Here is an 18,157-nt window from a genome sequence, read left to right on the forward strand (position 1 = left end):
CCTAAAAGGAAACATTTGTTTTCTCAAAACGTGCATTTGGAAACGCAAGTGTGCAGAGAGCAGCAGAAAAGATTCATCGTGGTCCCTGACGAGAAGTGCATGAAGCCGATCTCATCAGACACGTGCCCTCATCACCATCAGATAATATTTATTAAGCCTCTCATTCTCTTGTGCATTTATGTGCAGCTGAGAGCAGCCCTGTAATGGCTCTGTGACTTATGGTGGTAACTAAGGTTTGATATAAAATGCCAGGTCTGGAGACAGCACGGACCCAGGGCTTTTGTTCACTCTCTGGGTGGGAAGACGGAGCACTTGTGGTGCTGCAAGAAACAAGGGGAAAGCAAAAAATTTAAAAACTTTTAAAAAATGTACTTTTAGTAGACAGAGAAAAATATTGAAGAAAATAGAGGAAAACCAAATAGACTAATAGTGATAATGACTGTGACGATTACTCTTAAGAAAAGCCTCCATTGGTAATGATCCCATCCGCATTTTACTGACTACTCCCCAAGGACTCATATGACTTTCTGAGGGGGGCTACTCCCCTTTTGTACAGATCAGGAAGCAGAGGTTTCAGAGAGGTCGGGACCTGCCCAAGTTTCCATAGCCCCGAGTGGCTGCGCTGAGATTTGAATCTCTTTGACTTCAGCCTCTTCGCCTCTAAAGCCCACGCATACTGGCTCTGCCAGATACGGTACCACTATCTCTCGTAATCCTTAGATCAACCCTTAGCATAATAAGGGTGATAAGCCCGGGGTCACACAGCCAGCACACACAGAGCCAGCCGCGGCAGCCTAGAATCAACCCAAGGAGTCAGAGGTCAGGCCAGCGCTGGTGATTTTCACTCCCCCGACAGCCTCCACAGAGGAGCACCCTGCGTGTCATATCTGAGGTCCCTGCAGCCCTCAGGGTGGCAGGGGACAGCCACCCTGGGGAAAATTCCCACAACGTCTTCTCAGTGCCCACCATCCTGCGTTTCCTCTCTAGCCTTGTCCACGACGTGACTCCTCTTGGGCCTTGAATCCGAGGAGCACACGGGAGGGGAGCCCTTCACTGAACCTCACCCCCAAGAGAACCAGAGCCATTTTCCTCCCACAATCGTGCTCCACGGCTCAAGCGCACGGCAGAGTCTATTATGCAGGGAAGCACGGTTGGTTAGAAGTCCTAAGGATAAAAGGTCAGTAGGGGATACAAGAAATTGGATTTATTTATAGTATGTGATCTAAGTGTGCTCAGAGGTATTCTCGTAGGTTGCCCAGAACGAGAGCATGTTTATAGCCAAGATGGTGCAGACGTCCTATTCCTTTTTATTAAGCATGTTTATTATGCAGCAATTGGGTTACACAATTGTCCGACTGCTGAATTACTACCCCTCTGATGGGCCAGCCTCACTACCCTCTGGACCACAGGGGCGGGTGGCCTAATGGCTTTTCCTGAAATGCACTGAGGGGGCCTGCTCTTCCCGTCCCTATCCTTAAGTGGTTATTCTCACTTTTTGAGAAAAGTAGAAGAAAAAAAAAAGTTTAGGAGAAGACATCAAAAAAGGGTGACAATAAAAATTGTTTCAACCACAGGGTCCACACCCTATACAGCACCCAAGTTCATTTTCCAGATGAATTTTGGGATAAAAGTCACCAAACTGTCCCTCAGTACTCAGGCTCCTTCTGTCTCATGGTCAGCAGAGACGAACCAGGAGGATAAAATAATGATAAAAAGTTACTGTGCTGGAGGCTCAGTTACTATGCTGAAGAATTTTAATTTGTTTAATTATCACAGCCCTCCCAGGTGGCTGTGCTCATTATTCCCACATTACAGACAACAAACCCAAGGATTAAGGAGATGCAACTACTCTCCATTGTAGACCACAGGAAGGCTTGATTTTATTGCAGAGAGAAGCCTGGTCCTTCAGTATTTTCCACTCTTAAGCACAACAGCCTTTTTCCTAAAAAAGCAACTTTGAGCAATTACCATGCCACTGTTTGCCTACTGTCTGCACGATCCCTTGTCAAGAATCGGAACAGCAAGGCTTGAGTTACATTACCTGAAAGTGAGCTTGGTTTTGGAGTAAAACAAATGATGGCGCTGCCTTGACCCTCCAAAGGAACTCAGAATCACTAAGTGCTACCCTCACCCTGATATAACTAACGTAGGGGGTGCCGTGTGCTGGGGCCAGAAACAGCTGAAGCCTGGAGCAAATGCCTGTCCCTGGGCAGCAAGCATACCCTCCAGCTGTGGCCTCATTGCTGAGATGACCGTGACCTGGCAAAAGATACCCAAATGCTGTTGGGATGCACAGCCTTATGTTGTTCTCAAGCAACACCAAACTTCAGCTAGAAATTCTCTGGAGCTGACTAAGAAGGGTGAGGCAACTAGAACACTGAGTGGGAGACAGAAAGGGAGGGAAACTCGTGTCATCTCGGGGTGATGCAGGAGAGGGGCTGCAGCCCCTGCTGGTGACCTCTCCCGTGCTTCCTTCTCAGGCGGGCAGCTCAGAGCCAGCCTCCCCGCCACCCACATCACAGACACAGCTGCATGTAACACAAAGCAGAAATGGACTGTGGGCCCCGAGTCCCTGGACTGCACCTTAAAGAGGAAGGAGCCCAGCCACATGGGACTTCCTCTGACTGTTGCCATTGCTCTGTAACAGAAACAGGGCTCCGAGCCAGGGCCGGCTCGCTCAAGAATCTCACTGCACCCAAGGATCCTGGGACCGCATCCCCAGGGTATGCTCCGTAAGTTCCATGGTTACTGTGTTTGTGTACCTGGCTCAGGGCCTCCTATTCATTGACTTTAGTGGTCTGACAATACACCCCGGAAAATCCCAGAAATACAATAACGTGAATTACAATTCCAGTGACAAGAGGACACAGTGCCTTCTCCCTGATGCTATCTGCCAACACTTTTATTAAGTGTAATGATAGTGTACAATTATATGATAATGTAGGCCTCCCCATTTTGCCACTTACTTCACAGAATGGTGAAGTAGGGGTTATTTGGAGGCATGGATAAGAGACCTGATTAGAGTTAAGAGTTGGGGTTGAAGTGGTGAGATCAAGGGGCCATTTGTAAAATAAAGAACCTTCTTAAGAGAAAACCAATTCACTCCCTGTTCCTACTGAAGCTCTTCTGACCCGGCTGCTGTTCACCCTGTGGGGGCAATAGGCTTATTCCAGCTCTAGGAGATTAGGGATAAAAGAGGAAAAAAGAAAAATTATAACTCAGAGATACTGCACTCTATGTGCTTAATTTGCAGGGCTTTGTGGTTGAGAAAAATAGATGCCGCGATCTGCCTTTGTTGAAAAGGTGACATTTGGGTTCATTAAAGGTGTACAATAGATTTTCATAAAGGCTATTTTTCTAAGTCACTAAATTGGTTTTTAGGAACTTTACACTCTCCTTCATTTGAACAGTTATTAAACTATATAATAGAATTGTACAATTGCTAAAATTTTACAGCCGGGTATAAAATGCTGTATTATTAAACTATAATGAAGATGCTCAAGCCCATTACAACTTTTTAAATGAATTATAAAACCTTTGCTGCTGGTAAAATATCTTAAATTACAGTATTGTGTATTCTAACAATACGTTGAACCAAAGTTTGCTACAATGCAAATATGCCACTCACAAAGAAACCATTACTTGAATTAAGTTTGCAGAAGCCCGAAATCTGATAGCATCTGATTCAGCAAAGCAGACAACACCTGATGTTTGCAGGCTGGGTGAGATAGCTGGTCCCCTGAGGGAGGTGCCTTTCCCCACATTCCTTTGACCACAGAACCAGCCAACAGTCAGAGCCTCTCATATTCAAAGGCTGTACAGGTGACACTTAGCAGGGCCCTGGGGATTGAGGAAATGCTTGTGGTAATAGCAGTTTTCTCCCCTTAAAGTCACCCCATAGGTGAGATTTTTTAAATGTCAGATGTTTAGTTGCTGAGTACCTGCCACTTGCATGTATGTTACGGGCTGTATGGTGTCCCTCAAAAATTCATATGTTGAAGTCCTAACCTTTAGTACCGCAGGGTGTGACCGACTATGGATGGAGACAGGGTCTTTAAAGAGGTGATTAAGTTATAATGAGGTCATTAGGGCGGGCCCTCATCCAATCTGACTGGTATCCTTATACAGAGAGGAAATTTGGACACACAGACACCAGGGTGCACACACACAGAAGAAAGGCCATGTGAGGACACAGCAAGAAGGCAGCCATCTGCAAGCCAAGGAGAGAGGCCTCAGGAGAAACCAAACCTGTTGACACCTTGACCTTGGAGTTCCAGCCTCCAAAACTGTGAGAAATACATTTCTGTTGTTTTAGCCACCCAGTCTATGGTACTTTGTTACGGCAGCCCCAGCAAACGAATATGATGTATGACACTGCACTCTGTGATATAGGGTGATATGCATATGTACCTGCCAGGAAGCCGGGCGTCTGAGATGAAATTCCTGTTTTTTGGTACCAGTTATACACTGCAAGTTTCCATTTCCAATAGGGTTTGAATACACAGCTGAAAATGCCTTTTGCATCCTGGATTGTACGGCAGCCTTAACAGAGTAATACCCAATTTTGAGCTCTGAATTCAAGCACTCTCCTGGATGAAGGGCTTTGAAAACACTCTATAAGCAGTTATTTCAAAAAGCGTTTTTACAACAGCCTATTTCCTCCCAGGGCTACCATGGGTGGATGCTGGGCTGTAGCTTCCCTCTGAGCTCATCCACTGGCACCTGAAGCCAGGAAGGTTAAATCCCAGGAGGCCACTGTCAGTCTCTCCATTGCTGCGAGTAGCCGGGCCCATCACACAGGGCCCCAGGGCCACTTGGCAGGCTGGTCCTGAGCTCCGTCAGGAGGCTGCCAGGGGAGCCCAGAAGCAGCCTGGGTGGTGTGCCCTGTGGCTTCACACTTCTGCTAACGTAAGACCCTCCCACAGCTCATTTCTCCCAGGACTTAAACTCGCTCTAAGCAGGAGAGCATTATGCGAAGGAAATGCTAGGTAGAGCCAAGATTTGGTATTTTCTTTATGAAACGAAAACAACAGTGGGTGCTAGAAAACACTGTGGATTACACAGAAATGATGGCAACCTCACAGAAACCATAAACCAAATGCCACAAACAACATGCTGCACCAAGACCGTTTTCTTCAACAAAAGGCCCAGGAAGTGGCATCTAGAAGCCACAATCATTTAGATTCAGTGCACGTGCTGAAGGCTCAGTGCTGACCTGTCTGGTCAGCAGTCAATGTCAGCCCCTCCTAAAAATCCCCCATCCTCAAAGTCCATGCATGAGAACCCCAGCTGTGGTTTGGTATAAGCACTTCCATCTACCGTGGTGGTCCAGCAAAAGTCTCCTTTGACATGTCACCTGCAGGGTACTCATCTGGGATGCTGGATGGGGGAAAGCATCACTCAGACAGGGTGAGGGTGGGAGGTCCTAAAGGCCGCGGACTCCTGCGGGCCCCTGGATGGTGGGAACCTGGTCAAGAGCCTTGGTTAACACCACATATGAGTCTACCCCGGGGGTCACTCTGAGGGGAGTGCTGCCTTGGGGAAATTAATTTAAGTGTCCCCAGTTGGGCATCACGTGGTCACCAGAGCCCCGTTTCATTGTTCGCGCTGGCATGGATTAGGAAAGATTTGGTCCAATGCACCCGTCTACCCTTCGATCTCCTGAAGCCCCTCACCACACAAGGAGAAGGAAACCTGAAAAGACTCTTACATGCCTCCATTTTCCATGTTGGCAGAAAGAAAAGGGGGTTTTTGAGGCAGCCCTCACTTCCCAGGCAGTGGTCTTCAACCAGGGGCGATTTTGTCCTGCAGGGGACGTTTGCTGTGTGGCGGGACATCTTTGGTTATCACAGTCGGGGAAAGGGGCTCCCGGCATCTAGAGGGCAGAGGCCGGGGCGCTGATCAACATCCTACAAGGCACAGGGCAGCCCCACAACAAAGAATTACCAGGCCAAAGGGCAGTGGGGCTGCGGTTGAGTAAGCCTGACCTGGAGAGCCGTTCAGTTCATAGCCAAGAAGTCACTAAACAACCTTTATTGACGTTTCCACGATGGGTAGTGAGGTGTGTAGCCCATCTTCAGCAAAGATGCCAGGGAAGCAAGTGACTTCCCCTGGAGAGGCATTTGACACTAAACCATATTTCAAAACCATCACTGTGACAAGGCCTCACATTTTCTCATTTACTCTACAGGTGCAAAGCCCCATAGGCCACCAATATCAAAAAAAGCCACTGGAAAACAGGACCCACAAGCAATGCATAGTTTAGCCTGGCCCCTTGGAGCACTTCTCTGCTACTAAAGACGGGACAAAGGGGGCCGGTGATACCCAAGTGCTAAAAGCCCTTTGAAGCTTACAGCGCATAAAAACTTCCTTAGGGCAGAGCACTGCCCTGAGAACGCATGACAAGTAGGATCACATTTAATCCTCATAATACCCGAGGAGGCACTCTTACTGCCGTCCTCATTGCACAGGCGATAAAACTGAGGCAGAGAGGATAAGTGATTTGCCCAAGGTTTCAAGGCTGGTAAGTGGTGAAGGGAGCCCATGCTCAAAATTTCAACTCCAGCTTCCTTGTGAGAAGTTTCACAGTGTGTCCCTAGAATTAAAATTAAAATTCTGCTAACTTTTATTCCCGGTTCCTAGGAGATAAGTTCTAAATCCTTGGAAGTTCATGAATGATAGGAGTGTTTTGACTATGGTGATGGTTATGGCTCTGTTTAGACCAACCGTGGGTCAGGGGGTTGGGGTTTTGAGCCACATGAGGTCAGCCTGATCTCCTGACCTCCAGGGAGCAAACAGGAATCAAATACTGCGTTCAATCCCATGCCCAATGGATCAGTCAACCATGCCTATATAATGAACCCCAATAAAAACTGGTCACTGAGGCTCAGTGGGGCACCCTGGATGATGAACACACTGATGTGCTGGGAGGGTGGCATGCCTGAATTCCACAGGCATTTCACAGAGAGAGGGCATGGAAGCTCTCCTCGCAGGCTCCAGCTTAAGTGTCTCTCCATTTGGCATATCCTGATTTGTACCCTTTCAAATAAAACTGTACTTGTAAGTATAGTGCTTTCCTGAGTTCTGAGTCATTCTAGTGAATTGAACCTGAGGGCATCACGGGAACACCTAAGTTTGTAGCCAGTTCGTCAGAAGAGCCTGGGGACTCCTGAAGTACGGTTGGCCTCTGAAGTGGGCAGTCTTGTTGGGGACCGTGCCCTTAACCTGCGGTATCTGTGCTAACCAGGGGGCCAGTGTCAGAAGTGAGTTGTACTGCAGGATGCCAGCTGGTGTTAGACTAGGCATCATTCGTTTCCTTTATGCTCGTTTATGAACCGGCCTGGCACCTCAATTTGCCAGATGGTCGACAAGAATTTAGGGACTGATTTAGTCTCTATTGAATGAATAATGTTATCCAGAAACAAAAAGGTCAAATGCTCCGTTTTAGGTATTACAGTGTAGCCAGTTAAAATGCATAGAGGAGAAACATGCTGCCGTTCTATTTCTCTTCTGATCAAGCCTCTCTGTGTCTCAGGTCTATCGTCGGAGAAATGGGAATAATAATAGTACTGACCTCATGAAGTTACTGTCAAAATTAGTTTATATATATACGTATATATGCACACATACATATATGTATGTATTTATATAATGTGCTTAGAATAGCACTTGACCCATGGAAAGTACTATTTGCGTATTTGCTTTATTAATACAAAACCACAAAAAGCAGAGGTGATGCAAGTTACCGCAGAAAATAGCTCTAGGATCCGTCATACGATTAGATCGTTTGTAATGTTTCCCAAAGTGGGGTTTGGGAACCAGTGGTGTATATGACTTTATTTAGGTGGCATAAAAACATTTTTATTGCTTCCATTTTAATATTTATATAATGACTTTTTAATATAGAGAGAGCTATTGCATTGATTCACGTTTCACAAATGTTATTAATAGTATATTTCGATACTGAGTTTAAAGATGAATATTAAGCAAACAATAGCACTGGTGGAATGCAGTATGGGAGAGCCTGCGAATTCCTGGTCTTTGAGGCTAAGAGGCAGGGCTAGCTCTCAAATACCATCTTTTCTGCAAATAAGAGTGTTTCCTGTTTACAATTGTGTCACCTCTTCCCACTGTCAGCACTAGTTAAAGAGATATGGCAATGGCCTCTGGCAGGTGGTCATACTCTGACACCCAGGCTGGACCAAGACCTGACTACTGTCACAGCTCCAAGTTCACAGCACCAAGAATCTGATGGTTAGGAGGATCTCTTGAGAGACTCCTGCGCATGGAGAGATGGAATCTGAAACAGTTCTAAGCCCAGTTCAAGACCTGATCCTTTCTTTATTGTCTTGTGGTTTCCATCTCTTCTTGGCCTGGTGTCCATAGAATATCCCACCCCTTCCCCTCCTTCCTTGGGACTTTCTACAATGACTGCATCTTGGAACCAGCAGGATATCACTCGGTTCAAAGCCTTCTTACAAATGAAGGAAGCAAAACCTAAAGAGCTCCATCTTTTTCCATCCATGTGCCCCTACCCCCACCCCAATCCCTGGGAACAACCTTCCTATATGGCCCCAGGGTCCACAGTTAAAGCTCTAACATGTGTCACCAACCACGATAACGGTGGTGTCCACTTCCAAGTGCAGAGGGTTGGCCAGTCGTGCTAGGCCCTTTGCATACTGGCACTAGTTCTTTAATCCTCACAACAAACCCCAGAGGTGGGTGATAGCTTAAAGGAGACATTCAGAGACGGTAAGAAACATGACCCAGGTCATGACAGAGCAATAGGAAGTGAGCTGGGAACCTCGCTCCAGTTCAACCAACTCCAAAGCTCATGCTGCCCCCCAGCAAAGCAACTCCTAGGCTGTCAGCCACAGGGTGAAATGGAGGTACCGGAGGGGGGCTTTAACCACTGGCAAGGGTGGCGTGAGTACAGGGGATGAGTGTCCCCGCGCTAGGGGCCTGGTGTGGAAATAAGCGCCTCTCTCCATCTCCTTCCAGCTTCCCACCTTCCCACCAGTCAGCCTGTGCAAAATCCCACCACCCTGGCCTTGCTCTCAAGTATTCTTCTCCGGAAGATTAACAGGACGCCAAAGCTCCCCATTGCTCTGCTAGCATCAATTGCAAGAAAAACATTTAGAATATTGATTAAGTGCTTCATGCTAGAAGCTTTAAATTTACCTCCTGTATTTCCAGGATTAGCTGACACATGGGGTCAGCCTGCTGGTACAAATGATTTACAAAACACCCCTTGGCAGCTTTCCTTTTTAAACTCAACACTTAAAATTTTCACTTGGTCACAGCCAGTGCAGTCCTGGGTATTCAGCAGGTTTGGATAATCACCTTCTTGCCACATTGAGACTTGTGGGGTTTGGCCCTGGGAAGAGCTTCAAAATCATTTCCAGTCTGGTCTGGCCCTATCCAGTACAGATGGACTCCGTTTAGGTCTGAAGAGGTACCGGGGCAGTGAGGGGGTAACACATACTGTTCCTCCAGGATGGAAGGTCTTGTTTCAGAGAGAGATTTTTGCAGTATTCTAATATCCAGTGTTCTAATTCAATATTCAGATATTCTTCACATGTAGGAGTTAAACAGGTTATAAGCAGGTGTTAAGGAGGCAAAGTGCATCTGCCCCCTGCCCCTACTACCAATCTGTAAACGTTGTGCTGCAACATACAAGTGCCCAGTGCATTTCTATAAGCTTCAGACTGTACTTGGCCAAGAGAGGGGTTGTACTGAGGCTTTCCTGGGAGGCCAGGGAGGTACAGACCTAGACTGAAATCCACTGAATCCAGGTTCTCTGCTCCAGGGAAGATGCCCACCTCAAGGCATTTGCCCCCATGGCCCACGGACGGCCAGCACTGTTCCTCTTAGGGCTAGCATAGTCTGACTGCCAAAGTAGATGACATGATTGCTAAGGCGGGTAAAGGGACAGGGAGCCTTTGCATTGCTCACTTTAGCAGTAAGCATTCTTGCAAAAGCTATTCATTTGGACCCTGCTCACATCTCTTTTATGACAGAGAAAGCTGCTTTGCGAATCCCTTTTTCTATAAAACGCTGCTTAAAAGTTCCATTAAGATGAGGGGAGGAGACTTGAGATCCACAATTGCTGTACCTCCAGGTCTCACTCATAGATATGTTTTATTTGGTTCCCAAAAACACTGACTTTGGATATGGCTCGCCCTGTTCCCTGGAGCCCCCAGTAAGTGCTCACAGCTTCCTACACCCTTCTGCCTGCCCTGCTCTGAGTGTGCGCCCCCCGTCCATCAGACTTTCTCCTCTCAGTCACACGTCATGTCTCTTCCTGAGGAAAAGCACAGAGACAGTGAAAACTTCTCAGGGGTCCTCAGCCTTAGTCCCAAGGCTGTATTCCCCAAGTTTCTACAACCCTATTTGACCATGGAAATCAAGGGCCTAAAGTCCACTTTAAGAGGTCTTCACTTCAAGCCACCAGAGTTTAGTGATGTATAATAATGCAAAACAGAGATTTTTCCAACACCTACACTTCCCAAATTTACTTTAAATAAGTGACAAGTACAGTCCATTTGATTTAAACATTCTGAGCTTTTCCAGCTACCAGACCACTCAAGTGCACAGAAGATGAAATAATTGGTAGGATTCTTAATGTTTCTTTGTCATGTGACCACTTTGTACAAGTCAAAGGGATATGCCAGCAATAGCACAGCCTGCGTCATGCTCGTTGCTAATATGCCTGCCAATTAATCCTGACATGGGAGCTTGGCTGGTTACCCAAAACCTGGTATTTTATCATCTCAGGGGGTTAGCTCTTGGACTTTTCTATGACATTTTATACTAATCAACCAACTTTCCTTTTTTTAAAGCTGAGCCTTTCATAGGAACTGCAGATGAGTCCTATATACACCACACGCAAGGCCACTCATTTTCCCCAAACAGAATTGTGTTTGGTTTGTTGATAATTACACTCTGAAGCCGATTTTTGAAAATGTTTATTCTTCCCTTCCGAGGGGAAATCTATCTCAAATGTTAAGACAGAAACCCAAGTCCCTCAGAGTTTTCTCATATTATTGTATATTTAAAAATATTACAAGAGGGTGCTTCTCGAGGGTAGTGAACTTTAGAGCTGCCAAAGATAGTTGACTTGCTCCAGATCTGTTACCAATGGATCCCAAGCTGGTTTAACTCAGTTCTATTCTGAGTAATGACACATATGGCTGGGACAAACGCCACTCTAAGATATTTCTAGGACCCCCGGCAAGTGGTAATTTATCTGAAGATAGCCAGGCAAAGGAAGGACAGATGGGAAGAATAAGTCTCCTGGGAGCCCTACGTGGAAGCAAGAGTCCTAAATCAACGCCAGGGACCACGTTCTCATAGGCTAAGTCCCCTCTCATCACTCACCCACTCACCCCCAATCCTCTGGCTTCCAGTGATTCTTTCAACCATTCTTAATATAGGTCATTCTAAAGAGATAATCGAGCTACAACAAGTTTTAGTGGCAAACTTTCAGTCTTTCCCCTGTACCCTGTCTGCTGGGATTTCAGCATGAAGCATCCCAGCCTACAAGCTTTCTGTTTTTCCCATCATTCGAAGCACCCCCTTCAGGAAGCACTGGAACATATGGGTCTCTCAAATCCAGCTTCTCCCTTCCTCTTTTACTATTATTCACCGCCCCCAGATTTATTGAGGTATAATTGACAAATAAAAATTGTATTTACTTCAGGCATACAACTTGATGTTTTGATATATGTGTACATTGTGACAGGTTTACGGCAATCAAGCTAATTAACATATTCATCACCTCACACAGTTACCATTTTGGGGGGTGGGGTGAGAACAACTAAGATGTACTCTCTTGGCGAATTTCAAGTATATAATATGGTACTGCTAACTATAGCCACCGTGCTCTATGTATCCAGATCTTGTTCAACTTGCATGTCTGAAAGTTTGTACCCTATAACCAACATCTCCCCATTTCCCCACCCCCAGCCCCTGGTAACCACAATTCTAGTCTCTGCTTTAACAAGTTCAACTTTTTGAGAATCCACATATAAATAACATCACGAACCTGGAGGACATTATACAAAGTGAAATAAGCCAGACACAGAAAGACAAATACTGCATGACCTCCTTTACTATTTTTTTTTTGGTATGCGGGCCTCTCACTGTTGTGGCCTCTCCTGTTATGGAGCACAGGCTCCGGACGCACAGGCTCAGCGGCCCTGGCTCACGGGCCCAGCCGCTCCATGGCATGTGGGATCCTCCCGGACCGGGGCACGGACCCGTGTCCCCTGCATCGGCAGGCGGACTCTCAACCACTGCGCCACCAGGGAAGCCCTCCTTTACTATTTTTTTACTTCTTACTCTCTGCCAATTCCTAATTCAAAGAAAGAGCCCAGGTTGTCCAAGGTCATGGAACAAGGCAAAAAGTACACTGGGCTCAGAGTCGGAAATCCTAGCCCCACTACAGAATTACTGTGTGATCTCAGTTATGTTCCTAGCCTGTCCCTGCCTCATTTGCCTCATCTGTAAAAGAGAAGGATGTTTATCATACCTGACTCGTGGGCTGTTGTGAGGACTAGAGGGCACAATGCATGCGAAATGTTTTGCAAAATGAGACACACTATATACCTGTTAGTGCAACTCACACCAATGTTCCCTAGTGTAACACCCCAAGCAAGGCACAACACCACCATCCATCTCTTGCAAAGGGCCAAATGGCCAACTGACTTGGGATTAAGCATCGCATGTGGCATTCTGGAGCATTCACTCTGCCCCAGGCACTGAAACATGACCCCCATTTAATCCTCTTAATCTAGCAGCTGGGCAGTCGTAACATTTTGTAGCTGAGGAAGCAGAGGCTTGGAGAGGTCATGATGCTGGTAAGGGCAAGAGCCTGGGTCTGCACACAGGCTTGGCTGTAAAACCCAAGCCCTCACCCCCTGCCTCATGGGTGCAAAAATGGGCTCAGACAGGTAGTCATCGCAGGAGGTAAGGTGAGGTTTTGTGGAACCCTTAAGAGCTCCCTAGAAGTAAAATGCTGTTTAGCTCCAAGATGTGTGGATTGTGTGTGTGTCATGGGGAGAGAGGTGTGGCCGCCCCTCCTTCCTTGGTGTTCCCACGTCTCCATTTCCCCCTCTCCTGAGAAGTTAAATGGCAGCCCTGAGAGAAACATCATGCTTTAATTTTTACTTTAATTTTACTTTGCCCCTCTGTTTATGAGGCAGAGTTCCTATCGCTAATACAGCAGAAGGAAAGGCTGTTTCTTGGGAAGAGAGCTCATGTCTCCCCTGACATTGCCAGGGTGACCTTGCAGTGGCACAGAGTCCCCCTGACAGGGAGGGGTGGTCGGGCAGATCTTGCTGGAGGTAAACACCATGTGGCCAAGCCAAGCACTGTACCCCGAGAAGCAGAAGCCAGGTGATTTGGTGGGGCCGGGGGAAGGGAGACGGGGAGAACACCTCCGCATGGCTGTCAGACTCCTCTCTCATGGGGGAAACTAATTTCACGGAGTTTCCAGTGATGAGTATTCTTCTGAGTTGCCATCTATTAACTTAGTCTGACCTTCCAAAAATGCTGACGAGCTGCATCTTGCCCACTATTTGTACATTCACTGAGGACAGCATTTGTTTTGAATGCCCATCTCCATGAAGCTTCCAGAACAAAAGGAGCTTAATAAACAGGGTGAACACTGCCTCTGCCATCATGCTCTGTGCACTTAGACACGAGCAGAGAAGAAACCGGTTTTGCTGCAGCCAAAGCTTGCCTCTTCTTGTGGTCAGGAACCACCTCTAGCCACTGTCATCACCTCATCCTAACAGGGTCCTACCCTCCTCTGGCCACCTGTCTTTACAGATGCTGGAAGCTGAGCGGACCCGACAAGAACAGAAGGCTGACCTGAGATGAAGCAGGACGCTGAGGCCTGGCCAGAGATAAAAAAGAAACTGTGCTCCGTGGTGCTGTGTCTGCGTCTAGACCCACCTCTAACCAGCTGGGGGACTTAGTGCAAGTCACTTCCCCTCCCTGAACCGCAGGGCTGTACTGCAGGATGGGGCAGTTAGATGCCATAATATTCCCCAAGCTTCCTCCTAGTTCTGGCATTTCCTGCACAGTGCACTGGAGATGGGAAGGGCTCAGGAAACACTTTAGAAGTATGAAGAACATCTGGTTGACCTTAGCTTGTGTCTTCCCTACCCGCCTTCTCCTCAGGCTTGTGTGTGGGTGTAGATGATGGTGTGTGTTGGTAGGGACCCAGGAGGACGAAGACAGAGACTAAAGCTCAGCTGAACGGCAGGTAGGATATCTAAGAAAAAGAGGGGAGTGTTGGGGGTGAGAAGATAGCAAGCAAGTCACAAGTGGAAAAACTGCCCGAATACGTTCTAGGACACAGACTGGGTTGTGAGTCAGGAAGGTATTTGGCAGAGAAGTTTCCGGTGAGTGTTCCGGCGAGGCTGATCCTCGGCAGGGCCTGGGCTGGGGGTGGTGGGGAGATGGGAGGATGGATTCCTGTGACAAGTGTGAACACACACAGTGCCTGGCACAGGTCCCCTCTCCTGGCATGGCAGCAGGCAGAAGTCACCACGTGGTCACTGCTGCCTCTCAAATCAAGGAAGAACCGTGGAAAGAACACAAGCCTCTAGATTCCAGGGCTGGTTCTGTGACTCGCTAGCTCTGCAGGCTCAAGCCAAAGCGTCCCCTTGCTGAGCCCCACGTCCTCCAAGGCTCCAGTAACAACACAATCAAGGCATCTCTCTAGCAGCTGTCAGGAGGGTAACATCCGAAGAGGTGAAGTGTGTGAAAATACTTGGTGAGTATATGAATATGTTCCAAAATAGCTGAATACTCATTATGATGAAAAAAATCAACAAAAAGAATCAACACTCTGCTTTGACTAAAGTTAGGAAATGACTATTTGTAAGTCATTGTGGTTCTTTCCCTTGGAGATCTGAATCAACTCCAAAGAATTCTTTGGGCCGTTCTCACTGGACTCTATTCACACGAGGGGTTTTCAGTGCAGTGCCTCACAGCTCCTCAAACCACAAAAGAGCATCTCCTTCTGCTTCCTGAAGAATGAACCCGAGTAGGACGCTACAGTTGCCTTAACACTTTGATAGGAACACTGTCTCTGGCTTACCTTTAGATAGAGTTAAATATCCCACATTCAGTCTAAATGGCAATGATGTTGACAAAGCCAAGAGCCCCCAAGACAACCCACTGAATGGGAGAAAATGTTTGCAAATGATATGACTGATAAGGGATTCATATCCAACATATATAAACAGCTCATACAACTCAACATCAAAGAAACCGACAGTCCGATCAAAAAATGGGCAGAAGAGGGAGATTGGTTCAAGATGGCAGAGTAGAAGGACGTGCTCTCACTCCCTCTTGAGAGAACACCAAAATCACAACTAACTGCTGAACAATCATCGACACAAAGACACTGGAATTCACCAAAAAAGATACCCCACATCCAAAGACAAAGGAGAAGCCACAATGAGACGGTAGGAGGGGCACAATCACAATAAAATCAAATCCCATAACTGCTGGGTGGGTGACTCACAAACTGGAGAACACTTATACCACAGAAGTCCACCCACTGGAGTGAATGTTCTGAGCCCCACGTCAGGTTTCCCTACCTGGGAGTCCGGCAATGGGAGGAGGAATTCCTAGAGAATCAGACTTTGAAGGCTAGCGGGATTTGATTGCAGGACTTTGACAGGACTGGGGGAAACAGAGACTCCACTCTTGGAGGGAACACACAAAGTAGTGTGCGCATCAGGACGCAGGGGAAGGAGCAGTGACCCCATAGGAGACTGAACCTACCAAAGCCCCAGCCCTCGTCAATGGCAGAGTCAGTTCCAGAGCCCATCCTTCTCTCCACTCTAGAGGACATCACGGTCTCCATCTCTCATGGTTAAAATGCACTTTTGAGACTCAAACCTGAGCAGCATTCTATCATTCTCCCTCCATCTCTAAATGCATTTCAGAAAATGCATCTGTGTTCCCCTCAGAAGTAAAGCACCGACAGGGCGTTCAAGCCCCTGCTCTTACCTGTAAATTTGCACAAGGTGGTAAAACATGAGTGGGGATTTCGTTCTCAGAGCCTGCTGGCCCCAGGGGCTTGTTCTTGACCCGGAAGGCTGTGGTGGTGGTGGCAGTGGTGGTCTGAACTGGGAGGGCTGGCTGCCACACGGTCACATCTGAGCCATTGCCAAAGGCTTGAATTGCATTTTCTGCAGTAAAACAGGAGGAAATCCAATTTTAAAATCAAGCAGCAAATGTAACAGACAGTCTACATGAAGGCAGAGAGGCACACTAGAAATTCTGATGAGAGCACTGGACTTCTGTGAACCAACCCCATCTATCCATCCACCCTCCACACGCTGAAAGCCAGCCGTGGGTCAGGTGCTCAAAAATTAATTCATTCATTAAACCCTGAGCTGGACACTTAGCTATGCTCTAAGTGCAACAAATATGTATTGTGTCCCTATTCACGTATCAGGTGTGGAGCAAGATCCTTACCCTGAAACACCCATCAGTCGAGCCTTTTGAAAGCCAGGCTCAGACCTGTTATTTGGGATCACAGTCACTGTTCCATCTTCCAAGAAAATGCTTGTGTCAAAATTCTATACTAAAGCAAACTATTTAGTGTTTTTGTTTGTTTTTTGTGTTTTCTTTTTAAAATTTAATTTATTCTTTTATATAGCAGGCTCTTATTATTCATCCATTTTATACACATCAGTATATACATGTCACTCCCAATCTCCCAATTCATCAAACCACCACCCCCACCCCCACCGCTTTCACCCCCTGGCGTCCATACGTTTTTTCTCTACTTCTGTGTCTCAATTTCTGCTCTGCAAACTGGTTCATCTGTACCATTTTCTTGGTTCCACATATATGTGTTAATATCTTTGTTTTTTTCTTTCTGACTTACTTCATTCTGTATGACAGTCTATAGATGCATCCACGTCTTTACAGATGACTCAATTTCGTTCCTTTTTATGGCTGAGTAATATTCCATTGTATATATGTACCACACCTTCTTTATCCATTCGTCTGTCGGTGGGCATTAGGTTGCTTCCATGACCTGGCTATTGTAAATAGCGCTGCAATGAACATTGGGCTGCATGTGTCTTTTTGAATTATGGTTTTCTCTGGGTATATGCCCAGTCGTGGGATTGCTGGGTCATATGGTAGTTCTATTTTTAGTTTTTTAAGGAACCTCCATACTGTTCTCCATCGTTGCTGTATCAATTTACATTCCCACCAACAGTGCAAGAGGGTTCCCTTTTCTCCACACCCTCTCCAGCATTTGTTTGTAGATTTTCTGATGATACCCATTCTAACTTGTGTGAGGTGATACCTCATTGTAGTTTTGATTTGCATTTCTCTAACAATTAGTGATGTTGAGCATCTTTTCATTTGCCTGTTGGCCATCTGTATGTCTTCTTTGGAGAAATGTCTATTTAGGACTTCTGCCCATTTTTGGATTTGGTTGTTTGTTTTTTTAATATTGAGCTACATGAGCTGTTTATATATTTTGGAGACTAATCCTTTGTCCGTTGATTCCTTTGCAAATATTTTCTCCCATTCTGAGGGTTTTCCTTTCGTCTTCTTTATGTTTTCCTTTGCTGTGCAAAAGCTTTTAAGTTTCATTAGGTCCCATTTGTTTATTTTTGTTTTTATTTCCATTACTCTAGGAGGTGGATCAAAAAAGATCTTGCTGTGATTTATGACAAAGAGTGTTCTTCCTATGTTTTCCTCTAAGAGTTTTATAGTGCCCGGTCTTACATTTAAGTCTCTAATCCATTTTGAGTTTATTTTTGTATATGGTGCTGGGGAGTGTTCTAATTTCATTCTTTTACATGTAGCTGTCCAGTTTTCCCAGCACCACTTATTGAAGAGACTGTCTTTTCTCCACTGTATATCCTTGCCTCCTTTGTCATACATTAGTTGACCATAGGTGCGTGGGTTTATCTCTGGGCTTTGTATCCTGCTCTATTGATCTATATTTCTGTTTTTGGGCCAGTATCATATTGCCTTGATTACTGTAGCTCTGTAGTATAGTCTGAAGTCAGGGAGTCTGATTCCTCCACCTCCGTTTTTTCCCTCAAAACTGCTTTGGCTATTCGGGGTCTTTTTTGTCTCCGTACAAATTTTAAGATTTTTTGTT

The 18,157-nt window shown here is 46.3% G+C and overlaps 1 protein-coding gene across 1 annotated transcript in view; it reads right to left on the reverse strand.

The window, feature by feature from the left end:
- Nucleotides 1-211: 211 nt before the first annotated feature.
- Nucleotides 212-18,157, reverse strand: part of GFRA1 (GDNF family receptor alpha 1) — a 196,555-nt gene continuing 178,609 nt past the window's right edge. The window contains exons 8-9 of the mRNA XM_060125607.1: nucleotides 16,033-16,214; nucleotides 212-320 (exon numbers count right to left, since the gene is read on the reverse strand). Of these exons, the coding sequence (XP_059981590.1) occupies nucleotides 285-320; nucleotides 16,033-16,214 (218 nt within the window). The 3' untranslated portion in view covers nucleotides 212-284. The remainder of the gene's footprint in view (nucleotides 321-16,032; nucleotides 16,215-18,157) is intronic.

Source organism: Lagenorhynchus albirostris, chromosome 16 (genome assembly GCF_949774975.1).
Source record: "Lagenorhynchus albirostris chromosome 16, mLagAlb1.1, whole genome shotgun sequence".
NCBI lineage: Eukaryota > Metazoa > Chordata > Mammalia > Artiodactyla > Delphinidae > Lagenorhynchus > Lagenorhynchus albirostris.